This window comes from Anolis sagrei, chromosome 13 (assembly GCF_037176765.1).
Source record: "Anolis sagrei isolate rAnoSag1 chromosome 13, rAnoSag1.mat, whole genome shotgun sequence".
Lineage (NCBI taxonomy): Eukaryota > Metazoa > Chordata > Lepidosauria > Squamata > Dactyloidae > Anolis > Anolis sagrei.
The window spans coordinates 9587841-9611579 of record NC_090033.1 but is presented as its reverse complement, the minus strand read 5'-3'; the positions used below and the strand labels follow the sequence as shown (position 1 = coordinate 9611579).

Genomic DNA, 23739 nt, shown 5'->3' with positions numbered 1-23739 from the left:
TTTTCCCATCTCAGGTTGAACAGCAGAGGAACATAAAGAAGGCCGCAATCCCGCATAATGCACTAGTTCCTTGTGCGGAATTGCGCAATACCATCAAGCCATTGCAGAACCAATGAAGTTCAATCCTATAGCCGTTTCCCATCCGTTGAGTTTGGTCAATGGATCCATTGCAGACACAACGAAGTTCGTTCCTATAGCTATTTCTCATCTGTTGAGTTTGGTCAATGGATCCATTGCAGACACAACGAAGTTCATTCCCATCCGTTGAATTTAGTCAATGGCTCCACTGCAGACACAATGAAGTTCATTCCCATCCATTGAGTTTGGTCAATGGATCCATTGCAGACACAATGAAGTTCGGTCCTATAGCAATTTCCCATCTGTTGAGTTAGGTTAACAGATCCATTTCAGACACAACAAAATTCATCCCTATCCGTTTAGTTTGGTCAATGGATCCATTGCAGACACAATGAAGTTCAATACTGTAGCCATTTCTCATCCGTTGAGTTTGGTCAATGGATCCATTGCAGACACAACGAAGTTCATTCCCATCCGTTGAATTTAGTCAATGGATCCACTGCAGACACAACGAAGTTCATTCCCATCCATTGAGTTTGGTCAATGGATCCATTACAGACACAACGAAGTTCGTTCCTGTAGCCATTTCTCATCCGTTGAGTTTAGTCAATAGATCCATTGCAGACACAACAAAGTTCATTCCTATAGCTATTTCCCATCCGTTGAGTTTGGTCAATGGATCCACTGCAGACACAACCAAGTTCATTCCTAGCCATTGAGTTTGGTCAATTGATCAATTGCAGACAAAATTAAGTTCGATCCTACAGCTATTTCCCATTTGTTGAGTTTGGTCAATGGATCCATTGCAGACACAACGAAGTTCATTCCCATCCGTTGAATTTAGTCAATGGCTCCACTGCAGACACAATGAAGTTCATTCCCATCCATTGAGTTTGGTCAATGGATCCATTGCAGACACAATGAAGTTCGGTCCTATAGCAATTTCCCATCTGTTGAGTTAGGTTAACAGATCCATTTCAGACACAACAAAATTCATCCCTATCCGTTTAGTTTGGTCAATGGATCCATTGCAGACACAATGAAGTTCAATACTGTAGCCATTTCTCATCCGTTGAGTTTGGTCAATGGATCCATTGCAGACACAACGAAGTTCATTCCCATCCGTTGAATTTAGTCAATGGATCCACTGCAGACACAACGAAGTTCATTCCCATCCATTGAGTTTGGTCAATGGATCCATTACAGACACAACGAAGTTCGTTCCTGTAGCCATTTCTCATCCGTTGAGTTTAGTCAATAGATCCATTGCAGACACAACAAAGTTCATTCCTATAGCTATTTCCCATCCGTTGAGTTTGGTCAATGGATCCACTGCAGACACAACCAAGTTCATTCCTAGCCATTGAGTTTGGTCAATTGATCAATTGCAGACAAAATTAAGTTCGATCCTACAGCTATTTCCCATTTGTTGAGTTTGGTCAACGGATCCATTGCAGACACAATGAAGTTCGTTCCTGTAGCCATTTCCCATGCGTTGAGTTTGGTCAACGGATCCATTGCAGACACAATGAAGTTCGTTCCTGTAGCCATTTCCCATCCGTTGAGTTTGGTCAACGGATCCATTGCAGACACAATGAAGTTCAATACTGTAGCCATTTCCCATCTGTTGAGTTTGGTCAACGGATCCATTGCAGACACAATGAAGTTCATTCCCATCCATTGAGTTTGGTCAACAGATCCATTGCAGACACAATGAAGTTTGTTCCTATATCCATTTCCCATTTTTGGGTTTGCTCCACATGCAAACAATAGTGTGTTTGTGAAGATTTCTGTTCAGCAATCACAATACTCCGATTGCATCCTGGATTAGAAAGAGATTGTTGCCTGTCCTTTCAATCAGGAGGCAGTTGAGCGGGAAAAGGCAGTCTCTTAAGTTATACGACGGATGCCTTTCTGCAAAATATATTTTTATGCCTCCTGCAAAACAGGTTTTATGACATCATTTGGGACTTTTATAGCCCGATCCTGTCTGCCCGCATTGCGGGGCCGGGCCCGTCTTTAAGTCCCTTTACTATCTATATATTTATTTATTGAAATATTTATACCTCGCCCTATTTTTAAAAAATAAATCTTATGGCGCCACCTGCTGCTTAATGTTCACGCACTGAATTCTGTAAAACTCATTTGTTTGGAAGGATTTGGAAATGCCTTCTGATCCAGCAAACTTTTTTGCAATGGTTGACAATAAAAATTGCTTGCAAAACAGCCATAACTGCTGATGATTTAATCATATTCTAATATTTTATTACAGCTTACAAGGAGTATTTACAGTGTTTAATTAATGCAGTTTGGCACCACAATTCCTTCAGTACGTGGACAACATCCTGCAATATGTGGACAACATACTCCTAGCACAGGCATGGGCCAACTTGGGCCCTTCCTCCAAGTGTTTTGGGCTTCAACTCCCACATTTCCTTCAGTATGTGGAGAACATCCTTCCATATGTGGACGATAGGCTTATAGCACAGGCAGGGGTTTTGGACTCCAACTTCCACAATTCCTTCAGTACATGGACAACATCCTTCAATATGTGGATGACATTCTCATAGCACACGCATGGGCCAACTTGGGCCCTCCTCCAGGTGTTTTGGACTCCCAACTCCCACAATTCCTTCAGTACGTGGACAACATCCTTCAATATGTGGATGATAGGCTTATAGCACAGGCAGGGGTTTTGGACTCCAACTTCCACAATTCCTTCAGTACATGGACAACATCCTTCAATATGTGGATAACATTCTCATAGCACACGCATGGGCCAACTTGGGCCCTCCCTCCAGGTGTTCTGGACTTCCTTCAGTAGGTGGATAACATGCTTTGATATATGGATGGTATAATCATAGCACAGCCATGGGCTAACTCTTGCCCTTTCTGGTCCACATATTGAAGGATGTTGTCCATGTACTGAAGGAATTGTGGGAGTTGAAGTCCAAGACACCTGGAGAGAGGGTCCAAGTTGGCCCATGTGTGTGCTATGGGTATGTTGTCCACGTATTGAAGGATGTTGTCCATGTACTGAAGGAATTGTGGAAGTCCAAAATACCTGGAGGGAGGGCCCAAGTTGGCCCATGCTTGTGCTATGAGTATGTTGTCCACGTATTGAAGAATGATGTCTATGTACTGAAGGTATTGTGGGAGTTGAAGTCCAAAACCCCTGGAGGGAGGGCTCAAGTTGCCCCATGGCTGTGCTATGAGTATGTCGTCCACATATTGAAGGATGTTGTCCACATTCTGAATGAATTGTGGAAGTTGAAGTCCAAAACATCTGAAGAGCCAGTTTGCCTATGCCTGGTCTAGATGGCCTGAATCCTTTCCTCAACTCTGATTCTTCCCATTTTCGGTTGGGGTTCCTCAATGATCCCATCTTCTCCCATTCAACTCTAGTGTGCAAGACAACCATGACTTCGTGGCAGATGTGAGCAAGCTGGCCAAGAAAGCTGGCTGCCAACTGATCATCTGCCCAGAAGTGGAGAACCATGGTGACCGCTGGATCCAGGTATGAGACGCCAAGGTGTATCGATGAGCAAGCGTCCTGTCATGCCTACCTAATTAAGTAAGCAAGAGGTACAGTTGAGTCAAGTCTCCAACTTTTCCTACAAGTTTTGGTTGGAGTTAGAATTTGAGTTAACTGTTCAGCTGTGTAAATCCAACTCTGTGTAAATCCTGGTGAGATTAGAGTATCTTCAAGAATTAGCTCGGGGGACAGAACACATCCAGACCAAAGAGACAACCTGAGATGGTTGTTGTGAGAGTGAAACCATTTCCTCGCACCTCCTGGTACACGCCTGCTCTCCCCTTCCTGTTTGGAGCCTTCCCCTTGGCTAAGAGGCCGACCAATCGCAGCAGAGGAGGATTTTTGGTTCTAGGATTCGTTCTCTGTTTCCAGGAAGGACGAGAAGGACAGTTGAGAGATCTTCAACCTTCTCTCAAAGGGGTTCCCAAGACCATCAAAAGTATATGTTTTCTGACAGTCTTTGGTGATCCCTCTGAAGTCCCCTCACAACCCTCCTCCCAGGTGTCCCTACCCCTATGTTGAGACATGCTGGAATAGATACTAGGAGTTTTTGGAGGACATCAAGCCTCAACAGTATTTTTAGATGGCCTTCATGTCTTCCCCTCAATGATTGCTCACAAAGTTTGGTGCCCAGAGAAGGTCAACCTTTGGGCATCTTGGTTGCCCTTCCCTGGAACGTTGCAGCTTCTGAATAGGAAGAAAAGCCCATTTTTGGCCAAAAACTGACAAGATCTCCATGTAGATATAGCACTTCCATCTCCAAACTTGGGTCCTAGGAGTGTTCATGGATATGATGGAGTCCCTCCTGAGATACATTTCTTTCTTCCAGGATGAGATGGAGATTGGCTACATCCAAGCTCCCCATAAGACCTTTCCAGTTGTGTTTGATTCCCCCAGGAACCGAGAACTGAAGGATTTCCCATTCAAAGGTGTTCTGGTATGTATTTTCTACTATGGAGTCTTGGCTCTCTTGTTTCCACTGCTGTTTGAACCCAGGTCTCTGCTATGACCTAACCCTTCTTCCTTTTGCAAGGGTCCCGATTTTGGTTATGTGACCCGGGAAGCCAGGGAGAAAGATGTCTCCGGATTGGACTCCTTCGGCAACCTGGAGGTCAGCCCTCCGGTGACCGTCAAGGCCAAGAAGTACCCCTTGGGCCGGATCCTCATCGGAAGTGCCGTTCCTAGGTAAGCATTTGTATGGAAACTTGAACCCGAACTGCTACCAAATACTTTTCATATGCATGTGCCAATAATTACTCTCCACGTTATGGCGGGAGTGAGAAAGATATGGTTTTCCAGATGGATAGATAGATAGATATGTATTGATGAATGGATGAATAGATGGTTAGATGTATGGTTAGATGAATGGATGGCTAGATCGATCAATCGATATATAGATGGTTAGATGGATGGATGGATAGACAGACAGATAGATAGATGATTGGATGTGTAGGTAGATGGATGAATTGATAGATAGATGGATAGATGCTTAGATGGATGGTTGGATAAATAGATAGATGCTTAGATGGACGAATGGATGATTAGATGGATGGATAGTTAGATGGATGTACGGATGAATAGGTGATTAGATGTATGGTTAGATGGATGGTTGGATGGATGGCTAGATAGATAGATAGATAGATAGATGACTAGATATATGGAGAGATGGTTATATGGATGGATGGATGGATGGATGAATAGGTGGTTAGATGCATGGTTAGATAGATGGATGGAGGAATAGGTGATTAGGTGTATGGTTGGATGGGTGGGTGGGTGGGTGGATGGATAGACAGATAGACAGACAGATAGACACCGCCGTGAGTCGCCCTAGGGCTGAGAACGGCGGTCTACAAGTACAGTAAATAAATAAATAAATAAAAATAAATAGATGATTAGATATCTGGATGGATGGATGGATGGATAGATATATAGATAGATGATTAGATGTATGGATAGATAGACAGATAAATGAATAGATGGTTAGATGTTAGCTGTATGGGTGGATGGATACTTAGATGGATGGGTGGATGGATAGATAGATGATTAGATGTATGGATAGATAGAGATAAATAAATAGACGGTTAGATGTATGGGTAAATGGATGGAAACTTAGATGGATGATTGGATGCATGGATAGTTAGATGATTAAATCTATCTATGTATGGATATAGGTAGATGGTTAGATGGATGGATGGATAGATAGATAGATAGATAGATGATTAGATGCATGCATGTATGTATGGATAGATGATAAATGAATAGATGGTTAGATGTATGGGTAGATGGATGGTTGGATGGATAGATAGATGATTAAATGTATGTATGTATGGATAGATAGATAGGTAGATAGTTAGATGGATGGATGGACAGATAGATAAATGAATAGATGGTTAGATGTATGGGTAGATGGATGGACGCTTGGATGGATAAATAAATAAATAGATGATTAGAAGTATGTATGTATGGATAGATAGGTAGATGGTTAGATGGATTGACAGATAGCTGATGGATAGCCAGATGTCAGGAATGAAGAGGTATCTATGGCTTGTAGATACAGTAGGCCATATAGTAGGCCTGCTTACTACACTAAATGTAGTTTTCATTACATGCAAATGGCTTTGGATACCACTAACTTGCTCTGGAGGACCAAGAAAGTGCCTAGAGTAGTGTTCTTTCCAAGCCTCCAGAGCAATTCTGTGCTCAAACTATACCAGAAGGAAGTTCTGCTAGGATTTCTATTGGAGACCTGAAAAGAACGCTTATTATCATCATATTATGTGGAACAGATCCTTTATACAGAATGAAGGGCAGGAAAAAAAAGAGAGAAGATTGCAATTGAATGCGACCAATCCTAAGCAACGAAGGGAAGAAATAGAGTCCAGGTGGAGGACGCTTTGTCAGGGACGACGTCATGACTTCATGGGATTTAACGATCATGGTTCTCTTTGGTTACTAGTCCCAGTGGCAAGGAGATGGTCCGGGTGGTGCGGGACTTCCTCTACGCCCAGCGAGTGCAATCTCCCATCGAGCTGTATTCCGCTTGGCTTCTCGTGGGGCACGTCGACGAGTTCGTCAGCTTCGTCCCAGCTTCTGACCGAAAGGTACGCGGCGTTTACGCATTTAAGGGCATTTAGTCTCACGGGGGGAGTTGAACCCTGGTGCCCAGAGTCGTAGTCCATACTATAGTCCATTCTATCCGTCTTTGAATATAGACCTCGTTGGACTCAGTCGGACCTTTTTCTTGTGCCCTTTTCTTTCTCCTCCTCCTCTAATTCCCTTTCTTCTTCGTTCCCTTTTTCCAGGGTTTCCGCCTCCTCCTGGCCAGCCCCAACGCCTGCTTCAAACTGCTGCGGGAGAAGGAACAGGAAGGCTATGGAAATGCCCGGATGTTTGAAGGTTATTCATATGTCATCTACATACATTAATTCAGGAGAAAGGAGGCCCTTTTCAGGATGCTTTTCGTTTCCAAGAAAGGAGAGTTGGCTTAGGGAGGCCTTTGCCCTATGCATTGCTCTGGCTTCTGGTGGGATTTTGATCTCCGCCATCGGGCGCATTGCCACCAGTCCTGTTTCTGTGCCACGTTGCAAGTATCACGGGAACCTTCCACATGGGCTGCATGTATGCCATGCGTGGTTGCAAAATGCTAGAGATCAAAACGAAGACTAGCAAACAATTAAAAACAAATAACAATAGAACACCCAGGCTAAAACATAAATAACACCGCAAGATGATAAAAGGATGGATGAATGGATTGAGGGAAAAAAGGAAAGATGGATGGAAGGAAGGAATGAAGGATGGAGAGATGCAAGGACGGATGGATGGAAAGAAGGAAGGAAGTAGGCAAAGATGGATGGATGTATGGATGGACAGACAGATGGATGGAAGGAAGGAACGAAGGAAGGAGGGAGGAAGTATGCAAGGATGGATGGAGGGATGGAGGGAGGGAAGGAAGGAAGGAAGGATCGAAGGAAGGATGGGAGGAAGTATGCAAAGATGGATGGATGGATGGAAGGACAGAAGGATGGATGGAAGGGAGGAAGTATGTAAGGAAGGAGGGAGGGAGGGAAGGAAGGAAGGATGGATTGAAGGAAGTATGCAAAGATGGATGGATGGATAGAAGGACAGAAGGATGGATGGATGGATGGATGGATGGATGGATGGAAGGAAGGAAGGAAGGAGAGAGGGAGGGAGGGAGGGAAGGATGGATCAAAGGATGTATGCAAAGATGGATGGATGGATGGATGGATGGAAGGAACAAAGGAAGGAAGGAAGGGAGGAGGAAGGGAGGATGTATGCAAGGGTGGGTGGATGGATGGAGGACAGGAGGGAGGGAAGGAAGGAAGGATCGAAGGAAGTATGCAAAGATGGATGGATGAAGGAACGAAGGAAGGAGGGAGGGAGGGAGTATACAAGGGTGGATGGGGGAATGGAGGGAGGGAGGGAAGGAAGGAAGGATCGAAGGAAGGATGGGAGGAAGTATGCAAAGATGGATGGATGGATGGAAGGACAGAAGGATGGATGGAAGGGAGGAAGTATGTAAGGACGGAGGGAGGGAGGGAAGGAAGGAAGGATGGATTGAAGGAAGTATGCAAAGATGGATGGATGGATAGAAGGACAGAAGGATGGATGGATGGATGGATGGATGGATGGATGGAAGGAAGGAAGGAGAGAGGGAGGGAGGGAGGGAAGGATGGATCAAAGGATGTATGCAAAGATGGATGGATGGATGGATGGATGGAAGGAACAAAGGAAGGAAGGAAGGGAGGAGGAAGGGAGGATGTATGCAAGGGTGGGTGGATGGATGGAGGACAGGAGGGAGGGAAGGAAGGAAGGATCAAAGGAAGTATGCAAAGATGGATGGCTGGATGGCTGGAAGGAAGGAAGGAACGAGGGAGGGAAGGAGGAAGTATGCAAGGAAGGATGGAGGGAGGGAAGGAAGGAAGGATGGATCGAAGGAGGTCTGCAAAGATGGATGGATGGATGGACAGAAGGATGGATGGATGGATGAAAGGAAGGAACGAATGAACGAACAAATGAGGGAGGGAGGAAGTGAGGAAGTATGCAAGGATGGATGGATGGAAGGACAGAAGGATGGAAGAAGGGAGGAAGGGAGGGAGGGAGGGAGGGAAGGATGGATCGAAGGATGTATGCAAAGATGGATGGATGGATGGAAGGAGGAAGGGAGGGAGGGAGGAAGGAAGGGAAGGAAGGAAAATAAACAGGACGAAGAAGAGAGAGAAGGAGAAAGAAAGGGAAGTAGTAAAAGCTAATTCTCCCCACCCTAACACTCCACTTTCCCCAAAGAAAATCTGACTTGACCATAGACTGTTCCTACCAAATCAATACAGTTGAAGATTTCTGATCTGACCTTTTTGCCACTCTATATGATCTCCAAAGCAGGATGGAAAACTCGACTTCTCACAACTCCTCCCCAATCTCTATGGACAAATCCTCAGCCCATCTTTTCTTTCTTGCAGGGGCGAAGGATAAGGACAAGGTCTCCATAAAGAAGATCCTGGCTGACAAATCCTTGAGGAACAACAATGAGTACTACCAGGTGATTGGGGTGATGATAACATTGATGTTTCGCTCCAAGGGTGTCTACAACAGCATCTTGTCCCTTTGCTCCTCCAGAAATGCATCGACTGGAACCGGGACATCCTCAAGGAAGAGCTGGGCCTGACGGAGGAAGACATCATCGACATCCCACAGCTCTTTGCTCCAAGCTACGCCACCAAAGCCGTTGCTTACTTCCCGGACATGGTAAGGACCTTCCAACCATGCCAGGTCTCCCATGTTTTGTATATTGAGACAGAAAGAACGTAAGAGCAGGGTTGAGGATTGCACCAGTTTGCTTGGCCAGAGCCTACTGGGAAGGGTGAGATTATGCTTCTGCCTGGGAGTCCAGTGGAGTCTCCTTCTCTGGAGAGCAGAGGCTGGATGATAGATTGGGGTTGGTTTGGATGGCTCATCCAACTCTGCTCTATCTACCTGTTCATTCATCTATCCATCATCTATCCTATCTATCCTTCTATTTATCCATCCACACATTATCTGTCCTACCAACCTACCCATCCATCTACTTACCTGTCTACCTATCCACCTACCTACGCCTGCATGATAGATTGGAGTTGGTTTGGATGGCTCATCCAATTATGATCTATCTACCTGTTCATTCATCTATCCATCATATATCCTATCTACTTATTCTTCTATTTATTTATCCATCCACCCATTATCTATCCTACTACCTACCCATCCATCTACCTACCCATCTACCCATCCACCTACCTACGCTTGCATGATAGTTTGGGGTTGGTTTGGATGGCTCATCGAACTCTGGTCTATCTACCTGTTCATTCATCTATCCATCATATATCCTATCTACATATCTATCCTTATGTTTATCCATCTACCCATTATCAATCCTACCTACCTACCCATCTATCTACTTACTATCCACCCATCCATCTACCTACACCTGCATGATAGAATGGGGTTGGTTTGGATGGCTCATCCAACACTACCTACCTTTTTCATTCATCTATCCATCATAGATCCTATCTACCGATCTATCTTCTGTTTATCCACCCACCCATTATCTATCCTACCTACCTACCTATCCATCTACTTACCCATCCATCTATCCATCCACCCACCCACCTACCTATGCCTGCATGATAGATTGGGGTTGGTTTGGATGGCTCATCCAACTCTGATCTATCTGTTCATTCATCTATCCATCATATATCCTATCTATCTATCTATCTATCCACCCACCCATTATCTATCCTACCTACCTATCTACCCATCCATCTACTTACCCATCTACCCATCCACCCATCCACTTACCTACGCCTGCATGATAGATTGGGGTTGGTTTGGATGGCTCATCCAACTCTATCTACCTGTTCATTCATCTATCCATCATATATCCTATCTAACTACATGTCTGCCCATCCATCCATGCATCTTCTATCCTACTTACCAACTTATCTGTCCATCCATCCATCCACTATCTATCCTACTTACCTACTTATCTATCAATCAATCAATCTATAAAATGGGGTTGGTTTGGATGACTCTTCCAATTGTGATATATTTACCTGTTCATTCATCTATCCATCATTTATCCATCCAGCCCTTATCTATCCTACCTACCTACCCATCCATCTACTTACCCATCTACCCATCCATCCATCCACCTACCTACCTACCTACGCCTGGGGTTGGTTCATCAATCCATCCTATATCCTATCTACCTGTATGTCACTCTATACATCTATTTATCCATCCATCCAACCAGCCATCTATCCTACCTACCCATCTATCCAACTATTCACCTACCATCTGTTGGGAGGGCTTTCTGTATTCCCACATGACAGAATGGCGTTGGGTTGGATGACCCTTCTAGCTCTGTGATTTCGAAAGTGGGGAGGCAGATGAGATAGCAGAGGATGAACTGAGTAAAGGAGCCTGTTGGGTCCTTCCTTGAGCTGAGAGTCCTCTACTTCTCCTTCCCATGTGTAGGTGAACATGCTGGTACTGGGGAAGCACCTGGCAGTGCCCAAGCCCTTTGGCCCGATCCTCCACGACCAGTGCTGCCTCGAAGAGGAGGTCCGCCGCCTTCTAGAGCCACTGGGCCTCTCCTGCACCTTCATCGATGACTTCCAACCGTACCACCTCCGCTACGGGGAGATCCACTGTGGCACCAATGTCCGGCGCAAGGCCTTCACCTACAAGTGGTGGAACGTCAGCCCTTGAGGTGGAGGAAGCAGCGGACGCTTCGTGTCGCTCGCCTGCTTCCCTTTGCACTTCCCAGATCTGAGGAACAACAACACACGAAGCCGACTCCACCGTGGACTTCCTTCATTCACACTCCCTGGTCCTAACGTCAGCTATGGAGGCCCACCAACACATTTCATGCCTGTGATGGACCCATTACATGATGTAACACGATTTTTGTTCCTGGGTTATAATATATTTTTTGCTGCATAGAGTTTTTACAAACTGTCTGAATAAAGTCTAGAATTGAAGAAATGTGGTTGCAATAATAATAATCATCTATACACACAATAAAAGTGAAAATATGTATGTGTGTATGTGGCTGGGGTGTCCACATTCACAGACACGCTCCTGCCTCCACAAAAAACTATAGCTCCCGATGTTCAGGAGACATCAAATGATGTTCCAATGTCATTGCAGGTTATAGCAAATGCCATGAACATATCCATGAGCACTGCCAATGTCTTCTACCAACACCACACTGACCGCCACCCAAGTGAAGGCCTTCATACAGGGACCATTCCACCCTAGATGATGTTTTTCCTCCAGAATGGACATCCCAGGGTTCCTTTCTCTCTCCATTGGTGTGGAATTTGCATGATACCGCCCACTGCCTCACCCCTTAACCCTTTCCTGTGGCACACAGCAAGCAAACACACAAAGTTGGAAGGCTTTAATTCAAAAACATGTATTGGGGAACGCAACAAAATTCCAACTGACAGTTTATTTCCCTCACGCCTCCTATCTTTCATGCCATTGCTTTGATTTCTGTTTTTACATCTGAGTATGTGCTGTGTGCTTTGAGATCTCTCTCTCCTTGCAAACAGGAATTCATCAGCAATTGAACAAGTTTTGGGAAGAATTCACCATGATTTATAGGAGTTGTAGTTCACCCACATCCAGAGAGCACTGTGAACCCAACCAAGGATGGAGTTGGACCATACCTGCCACGAATGATGGGATTTGCAGTACTTTCACTCACTTCCTGAGACCACTGTGCCCCTCGACGAATAACGGACCTGGACCCAACAGGCCTGGTTTGGGGAGGACTGACTCACGATTCTGGGAATTGTAGTTCACCCACATTATTCTGAATTTTCGAATGGGAATATTCATAAATAACAAAATCGAAGACTGGCTTTTTTCTAATAAGCATTGTAAATGATATTACCAAAACCCCACAACAAACTATGACTTTTTCAAATAACCCGGGCACTGCCGAGTACACAACTAGTAGTAAATAACAGGGTCTGAGCTACTTCTAGCACCCATCTTTTCTAAGGTTTCAATAGAGGGAAAATACACTACATTGCTGGTGACACACAAGCAGAAAGAGATCTCAAAGCACACACACATACTCTCCTGACACACAAGCAGAGAGACCTCTCCTATGATACTGTGAACCACCGCCTCCTCCTGAGAAAAATGTACAATATCACAAAGGACGGCCACCTCACCCGCCTCATAGGAAACCTGCTACAAAACAGGAGCTTTTTTGTTGAGTTCCAAGGCCAGAGAAGCAGATGGCGGAAACAGTAGAACGGCCTGCCTCAGGGGAGCGTGCTTGCTCCATCCATGTTCAACATCTACACAAATGACCAGCCACTGCCAGAAGGGACAGAGAGTTTCATCTATGCTGATGATCGTGCCATCACCGCTCAAGCAGGGAGCTTTGAGATGGTTGAACACAAGCGGAGAGAGACCTCAAAGTACACAGCACATACTCTCCTGACACACAAGCGGAGAGAGACCTCAAAACACACAGCACATACTCTCCGGACACACAAGCGGAGAGAGACCTCAAAGCACACAGCATATACTCTCCGGACACACAAGCAGAGAGAGATCTCAAAGCACACAGCACATACTCTCCGGACACACAAGCGGAGAGAGATCTCAAAGCACACAGCACATACTCTCCAGACACACAAGCGGAGAGAGATCTCAAAGCACACAGCACATACTCTCCGGACACACAAGCGGAGAGAGATCTCAAAGCACACAGCACATACTCTCCGGACACACAAGCAGAGAGAGATCTCAAAGCACACAGCACATACTCTCCGGACACACAAGCGGAGAGAGACCTCAAAGCACACAGCACACGCTCTCCTGACACACAAGCAGAGAGAGACCTCAAAGCACACAGAACACGCTCTCCTGACACACAAGCAGAGAGAGACCTCAAAGCACACAGCACACGCTCTCCTGACACACAAGCAGAGAGAGACCTCAAAACACACAGCACATACTTTCTGGACACACAAGCAGAGAGAGACCTCAAAGCACACAGCACATACTCTCCTGACACACAAGCGGAGAGAGACCTCAAAGCACACAGCACAATCTCTCCGGACACACAAGCAGAGAGAGATCTCAAAGCACACAGCACATACTCACGAGGTAAAAACAGAAGTCAAAGCAAAGGCGTGAAAAATAGGAGGCGTGAGGGAAATAAACTGTCAGTTGGAATTTTGTTGCGTTCCCCAAAGCATGCTTTTGAATTAAAGCCTTCCAACTTTGCTTGTGAGGTAATTATTTTGCCGGAAAGCTGCAGATCCAGATACCAACACAATTCCATCATTTATTTAAACCTTTTTATTTAGAGAAATATAAAAAAAGGAAACAGGAGGGGAGAAAGGAGGAGGAGTGCTAAGACTAGGCTAGGAGGAATCCGTCCCCGATTTTGCAGAAATCCAAAATTATTCCTTTTTCGCAGAGAAAAGAAGCGACGGAGATCTGGAACGCCGGCCCCAAAAATGTGTCCAAAGTAAGTTTCTTGGCTCCGGAAAAAACGCAAAGCACACACTTTCTTTGGTGAAACAATTAACCTTTTGTTATGTCCTTCCCGGCAAATAAATTATCCCCATTTAGGGCTTCTTTAAGGATAGGAATGAATTGGCAAATAGGTGTGTTGGGAAGCGGGGCGACAAACGGCCGAAAACGGTAAAGAATATAAAAACGAAACAAAACCCGCACGGGTATAAACCTCGACCCAGACTTAAAAACAAAAGGAGAGCAAACAATAAAGCAATATACACAGCAATTCAGGCCCCTTCTAGATCCCCTTTAAACTATACCCAGCGTTCCCATATTAAGGACTTTGGGAGTGTAAATATGGAACGAAATCAATGGTTTTGCCCATGCAACCGTAAGGGAAAAAATAGAGAAAAAGGGGAGAAAGAAGAGTTCTATCTTTTCGGGAAATGGGTTTGTTTATGTTCACAAGGCACCAAATTTCTCAAACGCGGCACAGAACGGATGCAAAGGATACTCGCCGGGGTTTTCGGAAGTCCGGGAAAATATTCTTCGAGACGACCAAAACAAAGGGAATTCGAGACCCAACAATTCCCAGGATACAGCAAAGTTCTGAACGTATTAAAAACACAAGGGATAGCTTGGCAGAAGGCCGTTGCAAAGGAATGGTATGGTCCGAAAATCCGATTCAGCAAACGACCAGGAAGGAAGGAACCGAAGCAAAATGCGCACCTTTCGACATGATAGGTCTACGCAAAAATAAAAACAGCGAGGAAACTTTGGGGAGTGAAACAAAACGCTAAAAATACGGCGTTATCAGCCATTATTCCCAGTAGACATAGGGAATAATTCCTGGGATGTAAACAAAGAAAGCCGTAATAAAAGATTTGGCTTCGGAAGATGCCGAAAACTTCGTAATATGCCGAAAACTTCGTAATATGCCAAAAACTTCGTAATGTGCGCGGAATTCTTTTCGGATTTTCAGAAGGCAAAACATACATTCCGCGAAAGAAAAAATAAACCAAATTCTGAACCACTATTCCCAGTTGGTTTTGGTCTCAATGGATTTGGGATATAGATATACTGATGGTGTTGATTGATAAAGACACTAATAGATAAAGGTTTGGCTCCGGGAGGAGATACTCAAAGCTTTGGGGTGAAGAACAATTGGAACAGCATCCGTTTCTAAATGTTTGGAAGGCGGAATATAATACTTTTGGGCTCCGGTAATGAAGGGGAATCAAACGGAAAGCGTGACGGCTCCGGAAGGAAGCCTTTCTGAAAGAAGGAGAAATCGATCCCCGCGGAAAAAAGCGCGGAATACAGAAGACAAGCACAAAAGTGTGCGCGAAGGAAACAAGGAGGAGGAGGAGGAGCGGAAACTCGGAGCCACGTATAACGAAAAGAAACCGAAACCTGGGGCCATCTAGCGCAACGTGGGTGGGCGTAATCTCTGTCTGCGTCCCGGCGGACGGGTGGAAGAGGCAGCCGCCTCATCCAGGATTTTGCGGAGGCGTTTTTGTTTTGCGGGTCTGTGTCAGAGAAGCGTGCGCGGGTTGTACTCGGGCAGCTTCTTGGCCCTTTCGCTCTCGGCTTCGCTCTCGTCGCGGGCAATGGCCAAGGAGTGCGCGTAGCCCATGGCCACCTGGGAGGAGGGAAGGGACACTCAGTCATAATAAATAAACAAATCTATATCTATATATATAAGAAGCTTAAGGGCGTAATTAGGCGGTCAAAAACGGAGAAACCGCCGGACGAAATCTCACCAAATTTGGCCTGCTAATACCTCTTCCCCCAAGGTATAACCAACAACCCTCCAAACACCGATACGCAACAACACAAACTCACAATAGCCTAAAAACACGGAGCATGCGCAGAGGCCTCGGGAGGAATACGATGAGGAGGAAGGACTCCATTTCCCAGCTTCCCCCACGCCCAAGTCTCCCTCCGCATGCGCACTGCCGCCTGCCTGCCTCTCTTTCTCCGTTTTTGAGCGCCTAAGGATGCCCTGAAGATTTCTATATTATAATTATTCTAAATATATTACTTATAAAAACAGTACAATTAAGGTCAGTCTGGATGCCCTGTATGGTCTATGTATGTTTTGGTATGCAGCTTTCCCTTGAGTCTATGTTTCTGGAGGTTGTCCCTTCACCAGGGCAAGAAAACGTAATCAAAACCCTCCTGACAGACAGCCACCCAGCCATAGATATAGATCGATATATATGATTCACACACACACAGATAAAGTATTATATATTTGAAAGGGACTCCTAAAGATGGAGAATTATATGTTGCATGTTCCAGAGTAGGCAAACCAGACAACCTCTACGTCAACACCGTCAAAGAAACATCAAGAGATACTGTTTACCCACAAGTATAAAGACATTACAGCACTTTCTATTTACTTTATTTTCCATATCACCAGATTGGGCCACAGCAATGCGTGGCAGGGGACCGCTAGTATATAATAAAAGTGGGTATGTGGCAGCTTTCTGATTGGCTGCCACTTCCACAGGCCGCTACGACCCCCACAAATGACAGATCTGGACCAAACTTGGCACACATAACCCCCCATGAACCACCTCACGCCCTGGTGAAGTTTGGGGGAAGATGGACCATGGACCAAACTTGGTACACAGAACCCCAATGACCCAACTGACATCCTGTTGTGGTTTGGGGGAGGACGGAGCATGGATGACGGGACTTGTGGTATCTTCACTCACTTTGTGAGACCATTGGGACCAGCATGTATGATGGACCTGGACCAAACTCAATATACATAACCCCCATGAACCACCTCACGCCCTGGTGAAATTTGGGGGAAGATGGACTACGGACCAAACTTGGTACACAGAACCCCAATGACCCAACTGACATCCTGTTGTGGTTTGGGGGAGGACGGAGCACGGATGACGGGACTTGCGGTATCTTCACTCACTTTGTGAGACCATTGGGACCAGCATGTATGATGGACCTGGACCAAACTCAATATACATAACCCCCATGAACCACCTCACGCCCTGGTGAAATTTGGGGGAAGATGGACTATGGACCAAACTTGGTACACAGAACCTCAATGACCCAACTGACATCCTGTTGTGGTTTGGGGAAGGACGGACCATGGATGACGGGACTTGCAGTATCTTCACTCACTTCGTGAGACCATTGGGACCAGCATGAATGACGGACCTGGACCAAACTCGACATACATAACCCCCATGAACCACCTCACGCCCTGGTGAAGTTTGGGGGAAGATGGACCATGGACCAAACTTGGTACACAGAACCCCAATGACCCAACTGACATCCTGTTGTGGTTTGGGGGAGGATGGAGCACGGATGAGGGAACTTGCAGTATCTTCACTCACTTCATGAGACCATTGGGACCAGCATGTATGATGGACCTGGACCAAACTCAACATACATAACCCCCATGAACCACCTCACGCCCTGGTGAAGTTTGGGGGAAGATGGATCACAGACCAAACTTGGTACACAGAACCCCAATGACCCAACTGACATCCTGTTGTGGTTTGGGGGAGGACGGACCACGGATGACGCAGTATCTTCACTCACTTCGTGAGACCATTGGGTTCAGCATGAATGATGGACCTGGACCAAACTCGACACACATAACTCCCATGAACCACCTCACGCCCTGGTGAAGTTTGGGGGAAGATGGACCACGGACAATGGGATTTGGAGTACCTTCACCCAACTCACTTCCCACAGAACACTGCGGCCCGCACACAAATCACAGACCAGGACCAAACTTGGTACACAGACCCCTCATGACCAACTTTACATCCTGGTGTGGTTTAGGCTAGGGCGGACCATGGATTATGGGACTTGCAGTACTTTCACTCACTTCATAATGCCTTTCTCAAATAACCAGGGCACCGCCGGGTCCCAAAGCTAGTAAATAAATAAATAGGAGTCCCCAGTAATGCAATGGGTTAAACCCTTGTGCTGGCAGGACTGAGGACCGACAGGTCACAGGCTTGAATCTGGGACGAACGTGGAAGAGCTCCCTCTGTTAGCTCCAGCTTCCACAAAGAAGGTAAAACATCACTAGGTCTTGCATAGTTAAATAAGCAAGGAACACTTTGGATATAAACAGTGACAATCTGCTCTCACCTGCTCTACATAGATCCCATCCAAGGTCTTCACCTCTTGCGCTGACGTCGAGGACTTGGGCTTGTGGTCCCCATAGCCCTGGGGAAAAAAGCACGGCAAAATAAGGTTGGACTAGATGGCCTTTGGGGCTCCCCTCCCACCTTGGGATTCCACAATTCCGGCCGCCTCCTTTCTTACCAGCTCCCCAAAAGTCGGGGACGGACCCCAGCTGATGGTGCTCTCATCCGCGGCCACAATAACGCTGCTTTTCCTGCAAAAGAGGCACAGGGAAGGCCCGGCGTTAGGCTGCAAAGAGCGAGTCAATCCAATAGTTAAGAAGCAGAAATGGGAGTAAAGGCACCCCACAAGGGCCCGTCTCTTACCCACAAGCCAGGCTACGAATCTTCCACCCGCAAAGGTCCTGCACGGTTTTGGGGTACATGGTCGAATCCCGGGAAGTGTTGGTAGCCCCCCAGAAGAACAACCCACCTGCAAAAAGGGGTGACAAGAGGGAGGGAGATGAGGATTCTATGCAAGATCCTATGCAAAACTTTCTGGAAAATATGTAAACACACCCCAAAGCACATTTAGTATAACGTCAAGTAACTTTTGTGTTTTTAAAAATATAACAAAAAAATTCCTTTGAGACAAGGCCATATAAACCATAGCTGGGGGATGTCAGTCTGTAGGATCTAGATAGCAATATTAAATAACCACTCACAAGCCGTTTTGCTTTGAAATGGATATATTGCTTGTATCTCTGCAGCAAAGAAAGACACTACTGACTTTTTCCCGCCACCACTTCCTTTTATACACCTTTCCTGCCCATCTCCCCCTTCTTCTCAGTTTCCTTATTAGAACTTGTTGCTTCACAAGTTCCATATCTTGGTTTCCAGCATCCTCTGCTGCCTTCAGAATGTCACAGAGAGAATTGATTCAGTCAGGATATCACGGAGGGAATTTGTGATGTCTTCATGCAGTCGGAAATTGACTCCTGACAGGGGAAACCCTATAGCCCTGATGGCGAACCTATTTATTTATTTGCTTTACTTCTATACCACTTTTCTCAGCCGAAATGGCGACTCAAAGCGGTTTACATAATACAAGTTATCACAACAATATCAAAAAGCAGTTAAAACACATTATACATGACATACAAGATAAAAAAAAAAATCATTATCATAATCGTAGTGCCTCAACAACAAATCAGAATCAGAATCCGTTATCATAATCCTTTGTACCATTTCCTATGTTCGATTGTACCATCTTCCTGTATTCAATTGCACTATTTAGCCAAACGCTTGTTCGTAAAGCCAAGTCTTGACCTTCCTCCGGAACGCCAACAGCGAAGGGGCATGTCTGATGTCTACAGGTAGGGCGTTCCACAGCCGAGGGGCCACCACCGAAAAGGCCCTGTCCTTCGTCCCCGCCAAACGCGCCTGTGATGCGGGTGGGACCGAGAGTAGGGCCTCCCCAGACGATCTTAATGTCCTAGTCGGTTCATAGGTGGAGATGCATTCGGAGAGGTAAGTAGGGCCTATGACACGTGTGTCAGCACTGACACACGTAGCCATTTTCAATGACACGCGGCAGCATGCAGCCACATACAGAGAAGTATGGGGTTGCATGCCAGGTGCAGTAGACGAGGATGAAACATTTGCTGTAATGTTGGGGGCCCTGTGATCGCCATTACCAGCAACCACATAACCACAGCAACCACCATCCAATCTACTGTTCTGGGGTGTCATGGATTTCTAATTGACCATCATTACTGAGATAAGTGAGGGGGAAGCTGGAAGAGGCAAGGTCCTGTGCTATGGGTGCCATTTCCCACCATCTTAATTTACATAACGCAATTTTGCAGCATAGTACAGACTCCATTTCACCACTATTACTGTTGTGCATCCTTATGAACCCCTATTTCTGCTTATTAACCCTGCCCTTTCCTAAAAGACAGTTACATGTGGCATCTTGTGGTCAGTTAGGCTAGCTATCCCCTAATTGCCTAAAGTTATACTATATATTGCAATTATACATTTTTGTTATTCAAACTTTAAATATCGTGAAATTATGGGGTTTTTTTCTCAAAGTGACGCACTACCCAAGTTATGCTCAGTTTTTGGGCGAATTTTGACACACCAAGCTCACAAGGTTGCCCGTCACTGCCCTATAGGAATACCTGTCTCACTGATGGCAAAGGAGCAGGTGTAACCAGCATAGATCTGCGCGGCCCCGCGTCCGGGGAAGTCGAACAGCTTCACGAGTCTCGGCACCATCTCGTCCCTTTGCTCGGCGTGTCCCAGCCGCCCGTATCCCCCGAACCCCCAGGAAAAGACGCGCTTTTGGGAGTCCAAGACGAGCTGAACAGAGAAGAGGAAGAGGAGGGTGAGTGAAGGAGCCGGAATGACAGCTTTCCATATATAAGCAGTCCCCGAGTTACAGACATCAGACTTACATGCAACCTGTGAAAGGCCTCCAGAGCCTTACCGTGTGGTTGGCCCCGCAGGCCACAGCTCTCACTACGACATTGGGAACGGGCAGGATTTGGCCATCTTTTGTCTTCTCAATAAAGATGGCAACACGGCGGGGGACCAGCTCGCAGTCGAACTCGATCCTCTGCGCTCGGGCAATGAACTTCCCATCAGAGTTGTGCCCTGTTCATGAGGCAGAAAGCCATCAAAGCTAAGAGAATCGTCCAGAAATGTATTTGGTATGGAGGTAGATATGTGTTGTAGCCTGGTCAGATTCTGAGTGCTCGGAAGATGAGGAAGGGGATGCTGGGATAGCTTCAAAGGGCCCAGAGGATAGAAGTGGCCTAGGGAGATCAGGAAAGCCCCTTCTCTAGAAATGTTAAAAAAGGACCTTAAAACCTGGCTCTTCCGCTGCGGCTTTGGCGAGTAGGTGCACAATATGACATCATTGCACCCCTCAACGCTCTTCCCACTGGAATACACACCCTCCAAATGGGAAGTTTAGCTTCACAACTATGTATGTTTTTACCAGTTCCCTGCAGATAACTTGCTCCTATTTTTATCTCATTAGTTTTAGAATCATTTTTATCCTGTACAGGTGGCCCGCCCATTGTTATTGTGCTTATTGGAATGTTATTTTATGACTGTGTTTATAATTTTTTTTCTTGATGTAACTTGATGATGTTGTTTATTGTTTATGCTCTGGTTTTATTTTGTTGTAATATGTTGTCCGGGCTTGGCCCCATGTAAGCCGCTCTGAGTCCCCATTGAGGAGATGGTGGTGGGGTATAAATAAAGTTTATTATTATTATTATAATTGTTTTGGAATTTCCTGGCAGTTCTCATGAGACTGGAGAAAGCGATATCAGTTTGTTACGACAAAACCTTGCAGGACCAAGTATATGTGTGTTGAAGAAAAATCTTATTGTGTGTAATTATCATGAGCAGCTGGCAAAGTAGGTCAACCAGCACTCTTGGACCACACCCAAGGGGCGATATCTGTTTGAGTTTTCTTGAATACATTCTAGAGTACCAGCATGGAGATGCTGATGGAGAGATCCTGAAGGAGAGCTTCTGGAGAACCTTATCTCTGAGGAGACCCATGGACAAAGGCTTTGCTCTGAGGAGCAGTTTGGAGAAGCTACTCTGAAGGAGGCTATGGTGAAATAGCATTTACTCAAGGTTTATTTTGATCTCTCATTTGCTGTAAGTTGAAGATGCCTTATTTTGTGTTTCTTACAAAGATTGTGTAAGTTTGTTGCACTGCTTTATTTTTGTATGCAACATTGCCAATTTATGTTTTATCTCAACTGAGTAAAGATTTTTTTTCTGTTCACTTTTACTTCAGTCTGCGAGTCTTTTGCGTTTGGGCTTTGGGCAAAACACGTCGCTGCCGGCTGAGAGAAATATAGGAGACGAATGTTTTCTAGGTCAAGGCGCTTGGAATTGCAGAGACAGGGCATGCAACAAAGACAGACTTGTTTTTCCCAGAGGCTTAAGAGATAAGGAGAGGAAGAGCAAGTGTGTGAGAAATGATGTTATGGGAGAGATTGAGTCTTATCTACCTTTACTTATTTACCTTTACTCTACCTATGGTTAGACTAGATGAGCTTTGGCATTCCTTTTCAACTTTAGGACACTAGGATTCTATTATCTATCTATCTATCTATCTATCAATCATCTATTTATGTGTCTACCTATCTACCTTAGGGTTGGGCTGGATGGGTTTTGGGGTTCCCTTCCAACTTTAGGACACTAGGATTCTATTATCTATCTATCTATCTATCTATCTATCTATCTATCTATCTATGTGTCTACCTATCTACCTTAGGGTTGGGCTGGATGGGCTTTGGGGTTCCCTTCCAACTTTAGGACACTAGGATTCTATTATCTATCTATCTATCTATCTATCCATCATCTACTTATGTGTCGACCTATCTACCTTAGGGTTGGACTGGATGGGCTTTGGGGCTCCCTTCCAACTTTAGGACACTAGGATTCTATCTATCTATCTATCTATCTATCTATCTATCTATCTATCCATCATCTATTTATGTGTCTACCTATCTACCTTAGGGCTGGACTGGATGGGCTTTGGGGTTCCCTTCCCAGAGGCTTAAGAGATAAGGAGAGGAAGAGCAAGTGTGTGAGAAATGATGTTATGGGAGAGATTGAGTCTTAACTCTATCTACTTTTACTCTACCTATGGTTAGACTAGATGAGCTTTGGCATTCCTTTCCAACTTTAGGACACTAGGATTCTTTTATCTATCTATCTATCTATCCATCATCTATTTATGTGTCTACCTATCTACCTTAGGGTTGGACTGGATGGGCTTTGGGGTCCCCTTCCAACTTTAGGATACTAGGATTCTATTATCTATCTATCCATCATCGATTTATGTGTCTAGCTACCTGATATAGTGATGCCTTTGGCTTTCTTAAAGTGGAAGTGTCTTCATTCCTTTCCAATGGTTCTTTGTTTACAACTTTTGTTTTCATGCACAATTCTTTACAAATGCCCTTCAGACTCAACGTATGTGAAACATAAATTAATATTATATTTAGCAGTGGGCACTACTTGAAATCTAGAAATTCCAAAATAAAAAAAAATCCCAAATCCCGAACACTTTTGGTCCGAAGCATTTTGGATATGTGATAATAATAATAATTAATAATAATAATTTAAGACAATGAAAACGTACTAATGGTAAAAATCATAATCCTAATACAGCCTACCTAACTGGCCATACTCAGGACATCCGAACGAATAGAGGTTTCCCTTGCAATCCATGACCATGCTGAATTCGGCCCCGCAGGCCACCTTGGTGATTGGCTGACCGTTGTACATGATCTAAGAAATACAGAAATATTATTTTTCTCTCTCCATGGAATGAAAAGAAAAGAACACACTACCCAACCATTTAAAAAACAAAACAAAACATGCATCTTTGCAATTGATGTCTATCTATCCAATTAGCAGTATTATATTCAT

At 45.1% G+C, this 23739-nt stretch overlaps 2 protein-coding genes across 2 annotated transcripts in view; one reads left to right on the top strand and one right to left on the bottom strand.

Moving 5' to 3' along the window:
• LOC132764736 (protein-arginine deiminase type-3-like) overlaps positions 1-11653 on the top strand; it is a 28968-nt gene extending 17315 nt beyond the window's left edge. The window contains exons 9-16 of the mRNA XM_060758776.2: positions 3484-3595; positions 4443-4550; positions 4647-4798; positions 6570-6714; positions 6916-7009; positions 9091-9170; positions 9248-9376; positions 11144-11653. Coding sequence (XP_060614759.2) covers positions 3484-3595; positions 4443-4550; positions 4647-4798; positions 6570-6714; positions 6916-7009; positions 9091-9170; positions 9248-9376; positions 11144-11377 — 1054 coding nt within the window. The 3' untranslated portion in view covers positions 11378-11653. The remainder of the gene's footprint in view (positions 1-3483; positions 3596-4442; positions 4551-4646; positions 4799-6569; positions 6715-6915; positions 7010-9090; positions 9171-9247; positions 9377-11143) is intronic.
• Positions 11654-13981: 2328 nt separating this feature from the next.
• RCC2 (regulator of chromosome condensation 2) overlaps positions 13982-23739 on the bottom strand; it is a 28738-nt gene continuing 18980 nt past the window's right edge. Inside the window, exons 7-13 of the mRNA XM_060758777.2 lie at positions 23484-23598; positions 20762-20928; positions 20454-20634; positions 18658-18763; positions 18473-18545; positions 18296-18373; positions 13982-15800 (exon numbers count right to left, since the gene is read on the bottom strand). Coding sequence (XP_060614760.2) covers positions 15693-15800; positions 18296-18373; positions 18473-18545; positions 18658-18763; positions 20454-20634; positions 20762-20928; positions 23484-23598 — 828 coding nt within the window. The 3' untranslated portion in view covers positions 13982-15692. The remainder of the gene's footprint in view (positions 15801-18295; positions 18374-18472; positions 18546-18657; positions 18764-20453; positions 20635-20761; positions 20929-23483; positions 23599-23739) is intronic.